This window comes from Haplochromis burtoni, unplaced genomic scaffold, assembly GCF_018398535.1.
Source record: "Haplochromis burtoni strain Fernald_Lab_line unplaced genomic scaffold, NCSU_Asbu1 Contig_70, whole genome shotgun sequence".
In the NCBI taxonomy this organism is placed as follows: Eukaryota; Metazoa; Chordata; class Actinopteri; order Cichliformes; family Cichlidae; genus Haplochromis; species Haplochromis burtoni.
In genome coordinates, this window is record NW_024582431.1 from 71,948 (window position 1) to 92,833 (window position 20,886).

The 20,886-nt window shown below is 39.5% G+C and overlaps 2 protein-coding genes across 2 annotated transcripts in view; one reads left to right on the top strand and one right to left on the bottom strand.

Annotated features, from left to right (window-relative positions):
- Positions 1-11,222, top strand: part of LOC102299380 (lysyl oxidase homolog 4) — an 18,640-nt gene extending 7,418 nt beyond the window's left edge. Inside the window, 11 exon segments of the mRNA XM_014330693.1 lie at positions 1,033-1,071; positions 1,168-1,375; positions 3,016-3,196; positions 4,594-4,748; positions 4,834-5,001; positions 5,499-5,661; positions 5,778-6,021; positions 6,874-6,989; positions 7,352-7,488; positions 10,109-10,220; positions 10,307-11,222. Coding sequence (XP_014186179.1) covers positions 1,033-1,071; positions 1,168-1,375; positions 3,016-3,196; positions 4,594-4,748; positions 4,834-5,001; positions 5,499-5,661; positions 5,778-6,021; positions 6,874-6,989; positions 7,352-7,488; positions 10,109-10,220; positions 10,307-10,377 — 1,594 coding nt within the window. The 3' untranslated portion in view covers positions 10,378-11,222.
- Positions 11,223-16,043: 4,821 nt separating this feature from the next.
- Positions 16,044-20,864, bottom strand: r3hcc1l (R3H domain and coiled-coil containing 1-like). Its single transcript, XM_005951207.3, has 7 exons — positions 20,647-20,864; positions 19,854-20,327; positions 19,137-19,339; positions 18,531-18,601; positions 18,146-18,241; positions 17,400-17,540; positions 16,044-16,785 (listed from the first exon to the last, which is right to left on the bottom strand). Exons 2-7 carry the CDS (start codon positions 20,304-20,306, stop codon positions 16,733-16,735), a joined length of 1,017 nt encoding a protein of 338 aa, XP_005951269.1. The 5' UTR covers positions 20,307-20,327; positions 20,647-20,864; the 3' UTR covers positions 16,044-16,732.
- Positions 20,865-20,886: the final 22 nt, after the last annotated feature.

A 20,886-nucleotide genomic window follows, 5' to 3' on the forward strand; every position in this document is an offset into this window, starting at 1 on the left:
ACCATTTTCCCTCCACAGACTGCCTTTTGTTAGACTGTAAATGACTTGTGGTGCAAATGTTCCACACAGTAGTTTTCTGGCTCAGGATTTCTATTAGTTTTCATTATAAGTGCTTCCAGCATCAAAGACATTTCTCTTCTAATATTGGGACTGTGCATGAAAGCACTCGGAAAAGCAGGATACCGAGGTTCTCCCGGAGAGGAAACATCTCCCTTTTCCAGTATGCCAAATATTTAATTGCATCACAAATCTGGTTTTAGTGTAAACTCCTCCTGGTTATACTTGGTTTTGAGTCATTTAATTCAGGCACATTCATGAAGGGCGTCAGTCGCGCTGCACCTGTCTGTGGTCACACTGTCTAATACAAGTGGTCAGCGCTAATGTGTCTGTTTCCAGATTTAAGGGAGCCCATTTTGTGCATAGACAATATTTCCTCTTTGGATTCTAGTTTAAGGTAATACCCATAAAACTAGACAGAGTTTGGAAAGCCTGTTGAAGTTGGCAGACCTCAATAAGGATTCCCGCTGGGATTAATATATAGTGGACTATTCATATGTTTAGTTTCTTTTCCACGTGGACTCCTCAAACCAGACGTCCACACTAGACATATAGGCAAACACTGAAACTGAAATATCCATGAACGTAGGAATAGAAGCTCTAAAAAAGACACAAGAAGGAGGGGATGATTTTAGAGGAAAAATGAAAGAAAAAGGAAACTTTGTTATCCGTTATTCTAAATCTCCTCCTCTCTGTCTTTCTGACATATGTTTAACTAGGGAACAAATGCCCTGTCAAGGATGTTGTGTCTCCTTCATATTTATAGTTTCAGCTGGTTTACTTAATCTTTGATGAACAGAATGGAAGAAGCAGGGATTTCAGGGAAGAAACAAGAAGGTGACTGAAAAGGAGACTGTACAGGAGAAGCACAGGGGTAGACTGTGGGAGTATGTAGGACAGCAGATTGTTTAGTCTACTCGATGTAAAGATGCACATGACTGAACATTCATGACTATAATGTTCTCTGTGTTTTAGGAAACTGTGGGACTCCAAGCTGGCTGATCCTTCCTCCAGGTAAAATCAGCATCTGCTTTTTAAAGGATACAACTCGAGCACCAAATCATAGTTATAATGTGTCGTCTCATTCCATTTCTTCTTTGAATCACTCAGGCTGAGGACACAGATCAGTAAGAAGGGTTACTGGGTGGAGAAGGTGCAGTGTCAGGGTGTGGAAACATCTTTGTCACAGTGTCAGGCCCTGCTGTCCCTGGCCAGGAGCGATGTCCCATGCAGAGGGGGCATGCACGCCGTGGTCCGTTGTGTACCCGGATCCCAGTTCGCGCGCAACGGCAGAGCACCTGCACCGCCTGCAGTGCCGGTTAGTGTCGGGGTGGAATATGACAAATACAGACTGGAAGTGTTCAAATTAAAACCTTAAGCTGTGTCTACAGTGGAACCACTTTTCAGTGACTTGGTGACCAGAGACCACAGAAGGCGAATTACTGTAAAAAACTACGAGTGATCTACTTTTCTCAATGTCACAAGATGCTGCAGTCTGATATATGAAATACACCCAGGCCAGATTTACCTAGGCACCCAGCACTTCAAACATTAGCTTCAAAGTAACACGTCCCAAGTGAGTCACTTCCAGTGTGGACGCAGCTTAAGCCTTTTGGGAAAAATGCTCAGTGGTTTTCTTTTTAAGTGGTAAATGAGAAGATTTTTATCACATTACATACAGTATGGTCTCCATGTAGTGGTAACAAGGAAGTTCTATATAAAGGGCCTATAGTATACTCTATGGTATACTCTATGGTATACTCTGTGTGTATGAATCAGCTTTTGGCCTCAGAGGCCCCCCCACTGCCCCGTCTTCCTTGGTGGCAAGAGACACTTTTGTATACAATTACTGGGTTACTATGACTAATATTGTCCTGCTTAATTTTCCCTGCCAGTTGACCATGTACATATTGTAGGTATTTCTTTATCTGTACAAAATCACAGGGGTCACAGTCTGATACTTTGAGCACATACCTTTACACAAAAGTCTTCTTATAGGTGTGAAAAGTATTTGCCCTCTTCCTGACTTCTCAGTTATTTTTTTTTTTTGTTTTTTTTATATATTTGTCACACTTAACACTAAACAAATTTTAATATTAGACAAACATGAGTGAATACAAATGCAGTATTTCAACGATGAAGGGGAAAAACTATCCAAACCCAGCTCACCCTATGTGAATAATGTTGTTGCGAGTTCTTTTGTGACCTCCTAAATGAGTCATTGATGCAAAGACTCATTTCTTTGAGGCCGGCCAGTCCTGGGAAGGTTTCTGTTTCACGTTTTCTCCATTTGTGGATAATGACTCTCTCTATGGTTGACTGGAGTCCCAAAGCCTTAGAAATGACTTTGTGACCCTTGCAGACTAAGAGACTGACTGAATATGTATCTCTGCTGTTTTTAAGTTTCTTTAGCTCCTGGCACGTTGCGTTGTCAGACAGGTTATATTTAAGACAATTCATGATTCAACTCGGCTTTAAAAAAATATGGTTAATCACAGTTAGTTTATGATTTAATAAGAGGGAGCAGTCACTTTTTCATAGAAGTCTAGGCAGGTTTAAAGAGCTTTTTTCCCCTTAATAAATGAAAGCATCGTTTTAAAAAAGCATTTTGTTTTTACTCGAGTTAACTTTGTCTAAAATAACGTGTTCATGATTTGAACATGTATTTGACCAGTTTTTTAAAATCTAAGAAACCAGGAAGGGAGCAAAGATTTTGTTCAAAGCACTGTATGCCTTTGAGTCCAAAAAACATATTTTGCTTTTTTTTAAAAGTTTTTTTAGTTTGTAGTTTACTCCTGTTTCCTGTTTTTATGCTAACTGTCCCTTTGCTTTTCAGCAAGAAACTGAGTTTAATGAGAAATGAGAAAATGTAGCATCCAAATGTGAACATGCTTTAAATGTAAAATTTCCAAATTGATTCAGAAACACCTCACTAAAACTTGCACTTTTTTCTTCCAGCCTGTTGTGCGTCTGAAGGCCGGGCCCCGTCTCGGGGAGGGCCGCGTTGAGGTGCTGAAAGAAGGCAAGTGGGGCACCATATGTGACCATCTGTGGGACTTACCTGCAGCCAGCGTGGTCTGCAGAGAGCTGGGTTTTGGGACTGCCAAAGAGGCACTGACCCAGGCTCAGCTGGGACAGGGTAAGATACATAGCCACACACATAGTTTGCATACAGTCAAGCAGTACTTTGATGTCTTTCTGGTGCAGTGAACTTTATTCACCATGACTTGGAAGGTCACTGTGGGAGATGTTTGTGTGTTTGAACAAAACCAAAAGCAGGTTTTATTTGTCTTTATTAGTAAAAAAGATAACCTCATTTATGAAATCACAGAGAGGATTAAAAAAAAGGCCACGAGCTGCTGATATGATAACCATAAAAGATGTGGTGCAGACTTTGAATCAGTGCATCCTAAGTACGATTAGTTTATTTCAGCGATTCCTTTAGACTAAACACTTTTCTATCTAAATGTCTGTTGCTGCACTCCAAGAATCGTGGACCTGAGCAGACAAATAAACCCAGAGAAAATATTTACTGCCTCACTTCCACTTCTATCAGAGACGCTGATTGTTGAAGAACTTTACCCATGACCACTTAGACAAGTGTAAACAATGCTATGAAGTTCCACTGATGAAAAAAACTGCATGTGTTGTTGTCAAAATAAACATATATGTATGTGAAAAGTTAGCGCAGCTTTGAAACTGGGATGTCAGGCAATCAGTGCCTGACCAAACACTCAGTTGTAATTATAATAGTAATGCTTTTGTTGTGGGCGTAAAAATATAGCCACCAAAGTGTCTGGCAGTAATGCTTTTTTCAGCCAGGGAACAAAATAGGCCCTTTCTCACACTTTGTTATTGACACTTTTTCTTGCCATACCTCTGCAGTAACTCTGTAATCACATTTATTTCCTCCCATTATCTTTCTGCCCAAATAAGCACATAGCATGTCCTATAATGGTGGGAGCATTTCCTTCTCTCTACTTTACTTAATTAAGTAATTCATGGAAAGCATGTGAGTGTTACTTTAAAGGCTCTATTAAACTAGGTGCTATGGTTACATTTCAGCATGGGGCATTGTGCCTTTTAGCGTCTTATGCTAGTTTATGAGTTGTGTAAACATATAAGGCATGAGTCCATGTGAGGTCCCATGGTTCTGCAGTCAGAAGAGAACAGCAACTCAAAACTAGGTTTGATGACATCATTAGCTATTTAAGACTAAATTATAGGGCTTTAATGGGCTTTACCCTGGGCCCCATACACCTACGCAAACATAGATGTGTTCAAAGATTTTGCTCCATTTTGCTATTTTGACATCTATTTTTGAGTTATAAAGAGCAGCCCTGGTGTGCGACGTGCATGACGGAGTGTACAGTAATTTGGCTTTCAGAGCCACATCACAGGTCCCATTCATGTCTGGGCTTTTAATCCTTCTCTTTGCTCATCTGCTGCACTTGAGCCATCAGGTTTCAGGGATTTTTATGTCTGTGTCGCTCTTTTAATTTGCAATCAGTCAACTGCTACCCCGTTATGCTGTAGGTACTGGTCTCATCCACATGAACAGTGTCCAGTGCACAGGCAGGGAGAAGTCAATTACCGAGTGCCACTCCAGACCAGTGCCTCTTTACACTTGCAAACACAGCCAGGATGTGGCAGTCCGCTGCAACGTCCCAAAAACTGGAATGGAAGCCACGGTGAGAAACCCACACAAACAAAGTACACACATATCAACATTTAAGCATACAACAGGAAACACTTTCTTACTCCTTTCACTTTTAGGTGCGTCTGGCAGGAGGCAGAGAACCATCGCAGGGCCGTGTGGAGGTGCTGATGGAAATCGGAGGAGTGAAACGCTGGGGCTCTGTCTGCAGTGAAAACTGGGGCCTGAATGAGGCCATGGTGGTCTGTCGTCAGCTTGGCTTGGGCTTTGCCTCAAGTGCTCATCAGGTGGAAAAAAACAGAATTCCCTTTGTTGATGTTTTCCTCTGATTCCGTCCTTTTTGTCTCTAAGCTTTTGTTATGTGTGCTCCCATTTCCCCGCTTTCTCTCCATCCTACTGTTTGTGTGCCTGTGCTGTGTTATTACTGAGGCCTGAGGTAATTACAGGCTTCTCAGACGTCCACTTCCAGCGCACTGAAAATAAAAGAGGGAAAGTAAGCCGAAGAGAGATTGGGAGAAAGTCACAGAGCAAACAAACTGAAAATAGACTTTTGCATGGAAAAGGCCACCGAGAACATTTAACAGGCAGTTTCAAAATTGTGAAAAAGAGTGGAAAATGTGATAATATGTACTGATAGATCCTATAAAAAATGGTGCTTCTCTGTTTGCAGCAGAAGCTCCTATTTGCCTTCCGCAGTGCCATTTTTTAACAATTCTTGTTATAATATTTCAAAGCACAAATGACTTCTGGGGATTTTTCTTTGAATATTTTTTCTTCTGTGCAGGAGACTTGGTACTGGCCTGGATCCACAGATGCTGGTGAGGTGTTGCTCAGTGGGACACATTGCATTGGCACTGAGATGTCTATTCAGCAGTGCCGCAGAAATGCACACGTCTACTGTCCAAGAGGGGGAGATGGCAGGGCAGCAGGAGTCACATGTGTAGAAAGTAAGTCTAGAACTGGCAAACACGTGGACACAACTGCACTTTTAGTGATGTTTCCAGTGCAGCACAGTGCCAAATTGGAAGGGAAAGTTAACAATAAAACTCTTTGATTCGTGCAGCTGCTCCTGACCTTGTACTGGATGCACAGCTCGTCCAAGAGACTGCTTACATCGAGGATCGGCCTCTTCACCTTCTGACTTGTGCTAACGAGGAAAACTGCCTGTCCTCCTCTGCCGCCAGAATGAACTGGCCCTACGGACACCGCCGCCTGCTACGCTTCTCCTCCCGCATTATGAACATGGGTCGTGCCGACTTCCGACCACGAGCCCCAAGAGAAAGTTGGGTATGGCACCAGTGCCACAGGTAAGAACTAAAGCAGGCATTTAGAAGCCAATGTGCCATTTAACTGAGCTTCAAGGTTTTCATTTAAAACTGTAGCTGCTTATTTTATGCCTCCAAGCAGATAGGGAGTAACTATGTGCTGCAGTCTTTGGCTGGAAAAGAAAAGTACCATAACCTCCTCTATGGTGCAGCACAGGGTATTATGAGGTGATGCAAAACAAAAGCATTTTATAGTAAACACAGCTAGCAGAGGTCAAAAAATTAAATGTCAGCAGGGAAAGATAAATGGGACATTAAGATTTAGTAAGTGAAACTGGATCACTGGGTTTTGCACTATAAATAACGAAACATGTATAAAAGTCTGTTATTTAGCACAATGAACATAATGTTTTATCCTCCAAAATACTGTTTACAATAAACATCCTTCTCACTGGTCACCCAATTGTTAGAGTCAGAGCCATGACTGCACTCAGAGCAGCCTGGCTTCTTATCTTGGCGGTTGTGGTTGTGTGTCCCAAAACGAGAGGCACAGCTCGTTGTGTCTCCCAGCCACAACCCAGTCACTACCTCCCCGACCAGAGAACACATGGTTTGACTTTGAGTTTTGATAGGATTTGCTCTGGGAATGGTTCTGTAATGAGAGGACACCAAACTGATATTTGTCTGTTCTCTTTTGCTTTTTTACAACTTTTTCCTGTGTTCATCTGACACCTTAAGAACAACATCACAGGATTTATAGCTGCTGAATTTCAAGTTGACGCTAGGATTCTTGTCCATAAATTGTGTAGTTGGAAAATAAAACAGCAGCAAGTCTTTCTTAGTTTTGTTCTCTCTCTTTTTTATGTATTTCATTGTTTATTTGCCTTCTTTCAGACACTACCACAGCATTGAGGTGTTTACCCACTATGATCTGCTCACACTCAATGGGACAAAGGTAGCTGAAGGTCACAAAGCCAGCTTCTGTCTGGAGGACACCTACTGTCCTGATGGTAAGATATTAATAGAGATTACTAATACATTCATTTGTTCTTTGTGTGGAAATGTGAAAACAAAAAAGAGCAGAATCGTGACAGACAAGAAAGAATCAAGAATACATAAAAATGCAAAGCTGAAATCCTATAATGAGTGCTCAAAGTCAGGCTGTAAGATCAGAAGCCAAGCCTAAATAGATCTTGGTTTCTGAGAGGCCAGACAGCTTTATGCAGATCCTTTCTATTCATTTAGAGGAAACGCCAAAAAAGACTTGTTTTATAAATTATGTTATTTTAACTTCAGACCTCAAATCCACAGCGACTGACAGCAAAGAAAATTTACGTTTAAAGTCTCTCCAACTATTTTTTTGTCCCTCTAGGTCTCCATAAGCGATATTCCTGTTATAACATGGGACAACAGGGAATCTCAGTTGGCTGCTGGGACACCTACCGGCATGACATTGACTGTCAGTGGGTGGACATCACAGACATACGACCTGGTGAATACATCTTTCAGGTCAGTTTGTTTTAAGACACAAAAATATATTATCGCTTGACTAATTTGTTTACTTTGTGCTGAGCTCATGGTGAAACTGTTAGTCCAGTGAAAGTGCAGAACAAAAAGTAATCCACACTTAATCTTCATGCTGAAATAGCATCAGTGATCTCAGTAGCTTACACAACTTCTCAGATCAGGCATGAAAGCGAAAAATAGAGAGCAGAGCAAACACAGACGTTTGTGTTTCAACATCTGAAGGCACACATGAGATAAAAGCACAGATAAAACACTATAATTTTAGCTAAGTGGCTCTTGGCTGTGTTTCCAGCCATTCAGGTGTACAGTATATATGTAGTTTCAAGGGTGTGTGTGTATTTAGAGAAAGTGAATTTAGTCTGGATTTATATAGAAAGTAGACCTGCTATTAGTCCACCCTCTTAGAAAGTACGGACTTATTGGCGGTGGAAAAGCTCTGTCAGCACTTTGCATTTGTACAAGTTTTAGTGCTCTATCACGTCTGTTTCTAGACATGCCGTGTGCCGCTGTGTGGCGACCTTCTCATCTGTCCTCTTGTTCTCTCTGTCATTTGTTCTATTTTTTTCTGGACATTTTAGTGGCAGAAAAGCAACGATGTTTACAGTTTCTAATCATTTTCAGAGTGTTTACATGAAATCAAGATGCCAGAGTTAGACTTGCATGTGCCTACGTGGACTTTATGTAAACTACACGCAGGAGTGGTCCTTCTGTGTCCACATGAGCCTGCGCACATGTGACGAGCCACTTCTTGAGAGATAAACCCACATAAAGCACAGATGCAGTGCTGCCACGATGCAGCACTTTGTGGTCGAGATTGTGGCGTAACAGTAGTTGAGCTGCTCATAAATTTGTGTAAGAAGTGAGAGATTAAGGAAGGGCGTAGAGCCTTGCTTTTTCTTGTGCAGCCTTCACCGTGATTCACAGCGTGGCAGCCATTTTTAAGACCATACATTAAGCTGATGAGTCACGTCCACCTCAGCCTGATTACTCCTTATTGGGTTGTTATTTAAAAATCAACCTCATAGTCTTTTACATGACTGTGACAGCCTTTCATTGTTCTGTAAAACAGGCTAAGAGTCCTTTGTTTCACATTATTACAAGAGCATTTAATGGGATATCAGCTGCCACTAAGTTAACGTGGTGTTTTACAAAATATGTGCTGACATCATTGGCTGGTCCCAATGTGCTTTTAGGACCAGTTGTTATATATATATATATATATATATGTAATACTGCACATTATAAATTCATAATTATGAAAATTCTGCATCTTAAATCTTTGTCTGTGAATATAATTGTAACCACAACATTTATACAGTATGTAAAAAATGAAAGTGGGTTACTTTATTGAATATGTGGTCACGTTATCTGTTTGATGTGTGCACCAGGAAAATTCATTTGTGTGCTTTCCTTATATATGGCAGACAGACAGGGTGGAAAACAACAAACCATGGCAACCAACCATGGTTACGGTCTAATGGTAGGCTGCGACTTGAATCCAAACCCAACACTATCATCTGCCTTTCTGGGTCTTTTGTCCTCTACAGAGATAGCAGTGGAAAGTGATGTCATGCATCGCTTGAACCCAAAATATATAACATCACTGGTCATATAGAAAAGGTGAAAACAATAATCCTGTGGCTTCTCAGTAGGGCCCCATGAAAACCTGTTGTTTCAAAATTATCTGAGGAGAACTGCTACTTTCACTCCCTTACTTTATTAAAAGACACCCTTTGCAGCATTTCAAGTCTAGACAGAATGTTGCTTTTACTATCAATCCCATGCAAACACCCACCCGTATTTCCAGTATAAACTGAACTAACAGCTGCCCAACTCTGGCTACATGATTAATATACATGCATTAAATAATAACAATACAAAGAAGATGAAAAAGAAGACACATGGCCTGAGTAAATTGTGCACATGAAGTATACAGTCTTACCAATACATAAAGTAGTTGTTTAAAATGTTAGCATAGCAGAGCATTATCAGAAATGTGCAAGACAGCACGATGCATGAAATTCTTTGATTTAAATTTAATTGGTGCTACTTAAATACGTTTAGTCAATGTTGCTGCAATAATAAATATTAAATGAAAACGTGGTAAAACATCCTCGTTATCATATGTGTAACTAAACCCCTCCTAACTGTGCGTTTAATGCAGATTTCAAGCTTTGATGGTGGATATATAATGTTCCGTGTATCGCAGTGATGACCTGGGATACTCTAAATGCTTGCAGTGGTTCAAAAACTGTCGAGACACTATGTACAATGCAGCCACAAATTGCAGTACAATCTTTGAAAAAGGCATAGGGAAGGTTGTAGTTATGTACAAGCCATCACAGTATACAGAAGTGGGTTATTTGTTGTTGTTGTTGTTGTTTGTGGTGGTGGTGGTGGTGGTGGTAATCAAATCTAGAGCATCTAAAGCAAGAACAGGGGTTGCTGGTGAATTATAGCGATGCCGATTTCTCCATCTAGCAAAAGGATTACATTGTGCTTTTTATCTTTTTTTAATAATTCTTCTGTTTCAAAATGAAACTCTATTTGTTATGAAGATGACTGACTTTCAGTCCAATCATCTGTCCTGTTTCTTACTCAGGTGGATGTGAACCCGTCTTTAGACATGGCTGAGTCTGATTTCCAGAACAATGTGATGCGCTGCCGCTGCAAGTACGATGGAGCTCGGGTTTACATGTTTGGATGCCATGCAGGTAACATGTCTTTTACTAAATTCTCTCTGTTTCAATACTTTCCTGACTGATTCTGACTCTTATCTTCTTTGTTGTGTTTTTATCAGGCGACGCATACAGCGCTGAGGCGGAGGACTTGTTCGACCACCAGCGTCAGATCTCCAACAACTTCCTGTGAATTATGGGAGACCCAAATCTGTTAACAGAACAACTGTAGAACTCCTCATCACACCTCAACATATATGGGGAGGGAGGGTGAATGATAATTACTTGCCAGTAAACAAAGAGGTGGGGATCAGAGAGAGGAGGGTCTGTACACAGGAATGATTTGGGAGGGATGGAGTGACTTTATTAAAAATGAAAAACAGTATCCTGTGACTGATTATGATCAGCAATGAGTTTTGTTGTTAGAAAGTCAAAGAGATTAAAGGAAAAAAATGTTTAAACAAGAAAAAAAACACATTAAAGTCAGATATCATAAGCATCATGACACCATAATAGACATACAATAGTTTACAATTTTCAGAACTTGATGTTTTAACACTTACCTTGACTAAAAAGTAACATGAAGGCATATGAGAACAACTTTGCAGTACATCACCAGACTGTAGTCCATAAATCTCTGTACCTGCTTACTGTGCTTTCCATCATCACACTGCAAAATGTAGCATTTATTGTTACAGCTGTGTGGTTTTTGGTTTTAAATGAGATTTATTTTTCATGGTGCTATTTTGCCTGTTTTGAATAAATATTGTAATGTATTGCAAATGTATTGTCATGTACAGTTTTATATTACCTCTCTGGAATAATGTTCTTAAGGTCTCTAATTTATGCAGAATTTTAATGTACTTTTGAGTTGAAAGCTGTTTGTATTGTTAATTTTATTATGATAACTATCTCCACTTTGTTTGTTCTTTACCTGTTTAACATTGGGAACAACAGACGAGATCTGGTTGTACCACAGTATTGCGTCAGTACTTGGTAATGGTAGAGAAAGAATAAATGTCAGATTGAAAACTGTCATTTGAGGCATTATTATTTGACCGCAGACATTTATAATGCAGAAAGCAGAGAATAATTAGGCCGTGTTTAAGGATATAATAATAATTAAGCAGAGTTGATGTTACAGTTTCTGTAGAAGGTTTGGAGAATTGCCTAATAGGCTAAAAGAGATTCTTGAAGTTCATGCAGTGCCTTATGCGAGTCTAACCAAGTTGCTTCAGCTTCTTCAGCAGATTTTAAAAAGATCTAAGATGATTAAAGTTGCTGGGTTTCCCATCCTTTTCCTGGGAGCGTGAGCTAAGCGGCGTTTTATTGTTGTTTCCACCATATTTCCACTGAGGAATACATAGAAACACTGGAAATTCTCACAGTTACCCTCTGTCACATTACATAGGCTATGCTTTAAATAAATGACTCACTTTGGCCTTTTTTCTTTCCATTTTATGAGCTGGTGCCATATAAAACTATATAAATAAAGTGGTAAATTAAAATCAAATACAAAGTCGGTAAAGGTGACATAAACATGATGCAAATCTGCATTGCAGATTGTGACTGCATCTGGGGTGGTAGTGCATCAGCAGGCTGTAGACACTCCTTCCATTTATTCATTTTCTTCAACTTATCCGATTCAGGGTCACGGGGGGGCTGGAGCATATCCCAGCCGTCATAGGGGGCTAAGTAGGGCAAACCCAATGTGTTGCAGGGATCACAGAGAGACAGACAACCATTTGCACTTATGTCTAATTTAGAATTTGTTATTATGAAATAAGGTTATTAGAAAATAACATAACGTCTTTAAACTGTGGGAGGAAGCCAGGACACCAAGAGAGAACCTACACAGGCACAGGGAGAACATACAAACTCCACACATAAGGACCCCAGCCAGCCAGTAGATTCAAACCTAGAGGCTTAACGCAGCGGTCCCCAACCTTTTTTGCGCCACGGACCAGTTTGTGTCCGACAACATTTTCACAGACTGGGCTTTAAGGTGTTGCGGATAAATACAACAAAATACAACCGGTATCAAAAAAAGAAGATTTATTCATAACACACGGAAAGAGACCCAGGAAACCAAGTTAATGAAAAAAATAACGCTAAAGATAAGATAATAAGATAACCTTTATTAGTCCCACACGTGGGAAATTTGTTTCTCCAAGTGTAAAAACCGATAAAAAAAAAACCCTGTTAAAACTGATAAAAACCCTGAAAACCATTTATTTCACACCCAAGCTCAACTCTCGCGGCCCGGTACCAAACAACTCACGACCCAGTACCGGTCCATGGCCCGGGGGTTGAGGACCGCTTCCTTAACACACTGAAGCAATAGTGCTAACATGACTGTGCTGCCGGCATTTGTCATTTTCAATCAATTCAGTGAGTCAGCTCAGTGGAGTGGGGGGATTGGTAAAGGTCTGATAAAGGTCTGAATCCAGGTAAATTAGATCTGTAAGTTTTAGAAAATTTGAAAACAAAAAATAACTCCCTGAACAAGTCATTTCAGTGTCTGTGGCTCCAATGTCTGGACCTGTTATTAAGACCTTCACGTGTTTATTATCATACAACCCATTTGTTCCATAAAACCAAGACACTACTTTGACTTTTTCAATGTACGTGGTTCTTGACATCTAAGCAAATTACCATTCTGTTATCATTGTATTATTTTATTTAATGCCTGCTTATTTCTACTGCCTTCATATGGCTATAGCTCATGAGGTAGAGCAGGTCATCTACTAATCAAAAGGTTGGTAGTTTGAGCCCTGTCTGCTCCAGTCTGTAACCAACTATCCCTGGGTAAGATATTAACTGCAAGTTGCTCTCTGATGCATCCAGATCAGTGTAGTTGTTCAATAGAAACAATGGTAGCACTTTCTATTACAGCTCGGTAAGAAAAGCAGTAATAGTAGGATAACAAGGGGGAAACAAGAGGGTAATAATGTGGTAATTATTACCACAGAAATTACCCGAGATATTTCCAGGTAATAATCACACTTCCTTAAGTTAGCTTTAATAGGTTATTCATATGTTATTATAGAGAAATAGGCATTTTTACTTTTTGCAATGCTATTTCCTCCTTATTATACATAAGACACCTCAGGTAAAAAGCCCCTAAGCTGCCTGTTGTTTCAAAATGGCACCTTAAAAACATTACTGAAATAAATCAAAAACAATGATTTTTCAGGTGTTAATGAAAACGTGTCATTGCTAAGCCAAATTTTAACAAAGGGAAGAGAGTGATGTAAGGTATGTTTGCTGACAGTGTTTGGTGCTAGGAAACCCTTCACCACCAGGGTCCTTTGCTGTGGTGGGAGATTAGATTACTTCTTAATTTGGACCATGTCTCACACTTCACTTGCTCCATGACATAACATGTAGCATTTCTGTGTAGAGTTGGCACTTGAAACCACTTCTTTCTCAGTTGTGGCTTGTGTTTGTGTAGTTAATCTAATGATTGTGTGTGAGGTATCCAGTTGGCTGCTCTGTGGTACATCACCCCCTCGTGAAGCCACAGTAAAACATGAGATTATGGGCAGGGTTCAGATCTCACACGATGATGGTAAAGAGCAGCTACAGACTCTATATGTAGTCCAGCTGCAAGAACAACAGCACACACGGAGGTCTGTTATGAAAATGTGTCCACATTTGCACTTGGCATCAAGAAGAGCCATCTGTGCACTACGATCAAGAAACACCTGTCTATAACCAACAATGAGTGCATAAAGTCTAACAATTAATAGATGACATATCAACATAAAATAATATTTGCTATTCTTTCTTTTTTTTACATTTCACATCAGTTATAGTGCCAAAAACTGCAGTCCCATTGATGGCCACTTGAGGCTGGTTGCAGAAGCTAATCGATCCCTGTAGACTGCCCTGTTAGATTTACCAAGTTAAGTCATAAAAACAACTTTTTCAAAGCCTAAATCAAAAAATGTTTCAATCATTGTACTTTATTGCTCCCCGAATTTTCTAAAACTTTTTCTGGTTTTCACTCATTTTCACTATATTTTTTTAAATTCAAGAAATGCATGCTTTGATTGACCTCGCCGCTCACTGTATAGACTTTACATCTTTAATGTGTTTGTGTTGTCGGTTCCTCTTGGAGCATTTTTACTACAATTATATGACATATGATACAGTCTGCTGTGAAGTAGCACCCATCTATGTTCATCTTTTATATGCAGTCTATGGTTGTCTCACTACCAGCAGCTCAAAAATCACCAACCACTACAAAAGAACAAGTTCCTGCAGAAGAGATTCTTAGCTAGCGAAGAGAGTGACTGAAATAACTGATTTAATGAGCAGTTTCACCGTACCAGCTGCATATACTTAGACTGGCATGGCTCATGCATTTATTTGAACATTTCAGTACTTTAAAAGTTAAGCCAAGCCACTTATAACTCTACAAATTAGCATTTCCATAATTTTGTGCTTATGTTCATATGATGGACAAATAGCTTTTAATACATAATATGTGTACCCAGTGCTGGGCTTGGCAAAACACCTCGAGCACATGTTTCACAAAGTGGCAGCAGTTACACAGTCTATGGTTTGAACGCTGATACCTAGAAAAAGGAACCATTAAAGTACTTCTAAGGCTGCAAGGTTATCAAATTGTGTATTATAGAGAATGGAATCACTTATCATATAACCACTTTTACACTAATGAGTCACCCATTAAATAAAAGCTTCTTTTTTTTAATCCTTTTTCATCCTGCCTTGGTATTCATGATTATATAGAAAAAACTATTACATGCTTTCAGATATTTATCACCTTCTAAAAGAGCACATCGTAAACACCAAATGATACACTGTAAAAGGAAATTCTTCCTAATACTGAATCCTCAAACCTGCTTTACAAAAACATCTTTCACATTATCTGCATGGATATAAATGTGTCAATACACATTCAGAAGAACTGATGTGAAAGGAAACAAATATGTAATGAGACTTTTTCTCATGCTGCAGCGCTTTAATTAGCCCACTGTGAGCCACGTGGCAGTGCCTCATTCATCCACAGCCAGTGAGCTGAACAGTTACAAAACTAACTCTCTTAGAGCAATACAGGGTCGATTTGGATGTTTAAAAGGAGGGGAACTATAAATCACAGTCATCTGCAGGACTACTAAAATTTAAGGAATAATCATTTTAAACATTTAAGTACACAGCAATCTGCTCTGTTAGTGCATGAACATTTCGACTGGCTGAAAGGGCTAAAAAAATGTAAAAAATAATTAAAAATTTAAAAAAAAACTTAATTTAGCAGCAAATTTGATTTTTGTTACAAATCTCTTGAAGAACAAATTTAAAACGCCTTCTCCACACTGGCTGAAAGTGGTGTAATTATTCACTGAGGAACTGAATGAGCTGCAGTGCCACATGGTCTGTGGTCTGCTGGGTAAAGCCTCAGAAGAGGCGTCTGCCTGCAGCTGTCAAAAAAGGGCTCTGGAGCCTGAGATATGTGTCTGAGGAAGCTGAATTATGAAAGCTGACTCTTGGGAAACCCTGTTTGATGACAGTTAGAATAAATACTGTCTCTCTTTAGTGATTACCTTTGTAAAGTTTAAAAAAAAAAAAAAAAAGAAGCTTGTCAGGAATAAAGAGACACGTTTTTCTTCGTACTGTCATTACATTTTGTCAACAAACAGAGCAAGAATGGATGGAGCTAAAAACAGGAGCTGAACTGAAAATCTTGGTAGATTTGTTTAAGTGATGCACAAAAATAGTGAGGTGCTTCAATGTCAAGGAAAATCTTTGATGACAGTTTTGCTTGTCATCGTGAAATGTCTAGACTTGTGTCTTTAAGCACATGCTCAGATTTTAACAGACGGAGTCGAGCAGTTTGTTTTTTTTGTTTTTTTACTGGACATACATAACAGCAGCTGCGTTGAGCAAAACATTATACATAATATCGGGTATCAGTTCAAACACCGGAAACCACCTGACACGATGGCTTAAAAGTAAGTTAATACTTTGATAAAACGTAAACTGCAAACAATGCAGCATTAATTTTTAATGACACCACCTTCAATTTAATCACTCAAACTGGATAAAATCAACAATGTTGTGACACATAAAAATTTAACGAATCAACATGACTGAACTTCAGTGACATGTAACTGAAAGCGTCACGTCACTTTTATATCTTAAAACATTTAAAAACCCAAACACGAGGATGTGTACAGATAAGTATTTCAGTTAACGCGTTACTTGTTAACTGAACCATTAGCTTCAGTGCTTGACTACAGACTGTGCTTACAATACATAGAGTCCAGGTGAGTCGGTGAGTTCACAGATAATTGAAGGTGATCTGATCATGTAGCATTTTATGATGTCAGACACTGAGTGACAAAGGAAACGGTAAAAGCCTCTCAGGAAACAGTTTGAAAAAAAAATATCATTTCTCGGAAATATGCCTGTACGAAGGAGTGGCCAGCTAAAAAACCAGAGCATTACATGAAACAGAAATGATTTAAGCCTCTGCTGACTCAAGGAATTTAAAGGGGAAAAAAAAATAGAGGTTTGTCCAGTTACTTTCCCTCCCAAGCGTCTTCCCTCTGCTTGGCTGCCAGGCGCTTTTGTTCTGAAAGATAAATCACACGACAAACAAAAGTCTTATATTTATATCACTGTCTTTGCCGCATGAAGAGCAGTAAAGAGCTGAAGATGATTGCATATTAATCTTCACATAGAACCATACATGGCATCTGTTCCAACACCAAGTTTAGTATTTGTTCACTGATGGTAGTGCAGCAGTGAGCCTAAACTGAGAACAAAGGAGCTTTTTTTTAGTGTGCTTTACTTCCTGACTTCCTGGACTGACTGTCATTGGATGGCCAGCGGTTGTTTTCTGGCCCTATATACTTATTTTCCATCTGTGAAAGGAAATGGTTGCTTTACTGATTATAGATTTACTGTAACCTACACAGCAATGGACGGACTTCTTTTGGCACTACATTTGAAACTTTCCACTTTCTTCAGTTAAGTATGAAAACAGCTCCCACTTGTGGTGGTAACTTTGTGATACAACTATTGGGATAGTAATTATTTGTACTTACGTCTCAGTTTAACTGAGCACCCTGTATGACCCTCACACATAAGCTACCGAATCCATAATTAGTTTAGCAACCGCCCACCCAAGATGAGACTTCAGCCCAAAAAGTAAGTGGAGACCTAAAGAAGTACAACGTACGGTACCTCTTGCTTCCTGGAGTTTCTTCCTCTCTGCCTCACGCTGCTCCTTTGTGAGGTTGCTCTTTACACCGAGGGCACCGATCACAAGCTTCCGAGCCAGTGCTGCACTCGTCTGAGGTCTCTCTTTAGCAGGCAGGAGGTAGTCTGGGGGCAACAGGAAAGGAGGATACATATAAATGTGGGAGATACAGAACAGTTTTTAAGCGCTTTAAATGTTTAATTTGTGGTGTAATACAACCTGGATGGCACCAAAATACACTTTACAAACATCACAATAACCCCAAAACCACGTCATCTTAATTAAGCCTGTAACATATGTAACTGGCTCATTCTACAGATTTCCATTTATTTCTTCTTCTGCTGTCATTTTCTTTAGCTGACTGGAAGAGTACGGATCATCTCAAAGAGAGAAACTGGACCACCAATCAGCATTTCAGTGGAGAAATTGAAGAGTAAAGCAGGCAAACCAGGCATAAGTATAAACACTGGCAACAACATCAGCTATTTGTGTAGGCTGCACCATAGGTGAGATTCAATTCAAAGTAGAAATTCAGTTTCAGTCTGAGGAAGCGACAGACACAAACCAAACCCACAGTCAAGAATGCAGAGGATCTTGAAAGACTAAATGGTAGTGTACTGGAGAATTGGATATAAAGCTAAAGGGTTTTCTCAACAAATATGGATTTGCTTTATTATTATACAAACACAAAATTATGAAAAATGACAAACACACATATGTGCAATCGCACCTGAGCAGCTACGGGCTTTGGCCTTTGTTGCAGAGGAAGATTTGGAAAGTGGTCGCAACTTCATCAGTGGATTCTTGGATCTCAGAGCTTCACGAGCTTAAAAGGGAAAATGAACAAAATGTAATAGTCGGTGAGTTTAATATCTCCTTACAACTGAAAAATGTGTTTTTCTAACCTGAAGTCAGAAAAACGATGGCACAAGTAACAGAGACACAATCTCAAAAAGCTCAGGAGCAAACAGCATTAAGATTGTTGGACAGGATTTTCTTTACTAAAACAATTCTACTTACAACATCGTAGCAAGATGATGAGTCACAGCAATGACACTTAATGCAGAGCATAATGAACTGTAATTGCCTTAAATGTGAGGCAGAGCTTTACTTACCTGCTATGGGGCTTGAGAAAAGGCCGAGGGCATGTGTGTCATCAATCCATTTAATGTCAAATCCTCTCTTTCTGAAAAGACAGTCAGAAATCACACAAGGTAGTAAGAATATTTCACAACATGCCCTCAGAGCATTAGCTCTAAAAGGAAGACCATGCTCCCTAAAGACTTTTAAAAACTTTTTTTGTCTTAAAGTAAACCTATTATCCTTTCCTTATTTTCTAACATATACTGTTACAATGGTACTCATCCAAATGCTCTATTAAAAAAGTTTCTTCTACTTCATCTGCATGATGTCAAGAACAGCCTGGTGGAACAGTGATCTTGGAGTGAGCACAGAAGCCCCTCTCACCTGCAGTCCCACCCAATTAGAAGAACACAGCTAGCACCAAGACAAAAAAAAGAGCTGCAGCAGCTGGTTTCAGACAATGGCTGAACTCAGGGCTGCACCAAGGCTCAGTATACGATAAAAAAAAGGATTATTTGAAACTGTGAATCATGCAAATAGATGCAGAGGTTTACTGACATCTCTGCAAATATAAAAGGACATACAGTATATAAGGCAAAAACAAAGTTTGTACAATTCTAACATGGTTAGAGACTTACTGGTAGCACTGAAACAGTTTAAGAAGGTCTTCTGTTTTGAACTCTGTAGGGAAATCGTAGATCTCTACAATATGAGATAGTTCATCCTCTGTGAGGTCAACGTCATCATCATCATCATCATCATAACTGGCTCTGTCCATGTTGTAGTAATCAAACCTAGGCTCTTGGATTGACTCCTTCTTTTTTCCTTCCTTCAAAGCCAGCTGTGCATGCAAGGCAGGCAGGAGAGAAGACAATGATGAGAAGAGAAAAAGATCTGTTTTGCATCATATCAAATAGGATTTTTTAGGTTAATTATCAGCAATGTGTATGTGAATCTGGGTGGACATTATTCTGCTTGTCACTTTTAAAAACACACTTTTTTTCGAAGGCTTTTTAGGAGTAGTACCAGAGTCTGCTTGTCAGTTTTAGTCAGCTGTTGGTCACTCTTAATCTTTTATATTTTGTTAATTTTATTCATTGTATATTTTATTGTCTATTTTACTCATGTTTTAATATTTAATATACTGATTTTTTTATCTTCTTTTTCCATTTATTTATTTTATTGGTATTTATATTTATTTCTTTGTCTGCTTAATGTATGGTTTTTAACTGTTATCTCTGTTTTATTATTGGAAAGCACTTTGGTCAACTTTGTTGTTTTTAAAGTGCTATATAAATAAAGTTGGATTGGACTGTCTTGGGTTTTGATTATCAAAACCTAAATCAAGCTCTCACCTCTTCAAGCAGATGTGGATCCAGACAGTCGCCATCATCGTTGAACAAGGTGTCCCAGCTCTCCTCTTCCTGCTGTGCAGTATCGCCTGCCTCCACTTTGGCTGAAGACTCCCCATTAACCTCAGCCTCTATACCCTGTAATCGGTCCTCCTTCACATCTGGCTTAACGTCGTTGTTTTGCGCTTCACCTCCATCTCCTTCTCCCCCAGCGGGCGATGGTTTATTCGCTCCTCCAGCTTTGTCCTTCTTGTTCTTGGCGTTCTTCCGTGCTTTGTCTGTGTAGCGAGGCCTGGTTTTTGGTTTAACTTCTCCCTGAGTCTGAGCTTTCTCTTTCGAGGCATGAAGTCGTTGTTTGGGGACGTACAGAGGCTGACTTGGCCTCTTTGATTGAGAGGGAGGTGTAGGTGTTGGTTGAGTTGGACCACAGTCTTCTTTAAGCTGCACATCCTCCATGGTTAAATGATGTTAAAGTATCTGGATCATGGAGGAACGAGAACATGAACATTGTCAGACCTTCGCAGATTTTCAAAACACTCTAAATTTACTTTAAAGACTTTATTAAGGAATGAAGCAGCCAGGTACGCGGCAAACTGTTCTAAATAAACAGGATTTGAATAACTAGCTTCAGTTAGCTAACTAAACTTCCTCCCGTGTAGCTTGTAAAGATATTTTTAAATGAAGACATAAATATAAAATAGATAGCGGTTAATGTTACATTCATTCATGTTCATTTATTTTCACTCAGAATATTTAATCTGTAATTAAATCAAATAAATTTACTCTGTCGACTTACCCGTTTATGATTTGTTTAACAACAGACTTTCGTCGCACACTTGACGCAAGCAAATCCTAGCGCAAAGCGTAGTGGGAAATTGTGTTCTTCTACAGCACTGCCGCTCCGAAATCCGGAATAACTACCAGGTTATTAGTTCCTTTTTCCAACGAATTTTCTTTTCCTTTGTAGTTCAACGAGTTTCCCCAAAAGAAATGGTAAATATACTATCTACCGAATCCATCTTTTCTGTGCCATCGT

Coding starts and splice junctions, on each gene's coding strand:
- r3hcc1l (XM_005951207.3), bottom strand. CDS start 20,306: ATGGAGGATGTGCAGCTTAAAGAAGACTGTGGTCCAACTCAACCAACA. Junction 18,242..18,530: donor TTTCTCAAGCCCCATAGCAG/GTAAGTAAAGCT, acceptor TTCCCTTTTAAG/CTCGTGAAGCTCTGAGATCC. Junction 16,786..17,399: donor GAAACTCCAGGAAGCAAGAG/GTACCGTACGTT, acceptor TTTATCTTTCAG/AACAAAAGCGCCTGGCAGCC.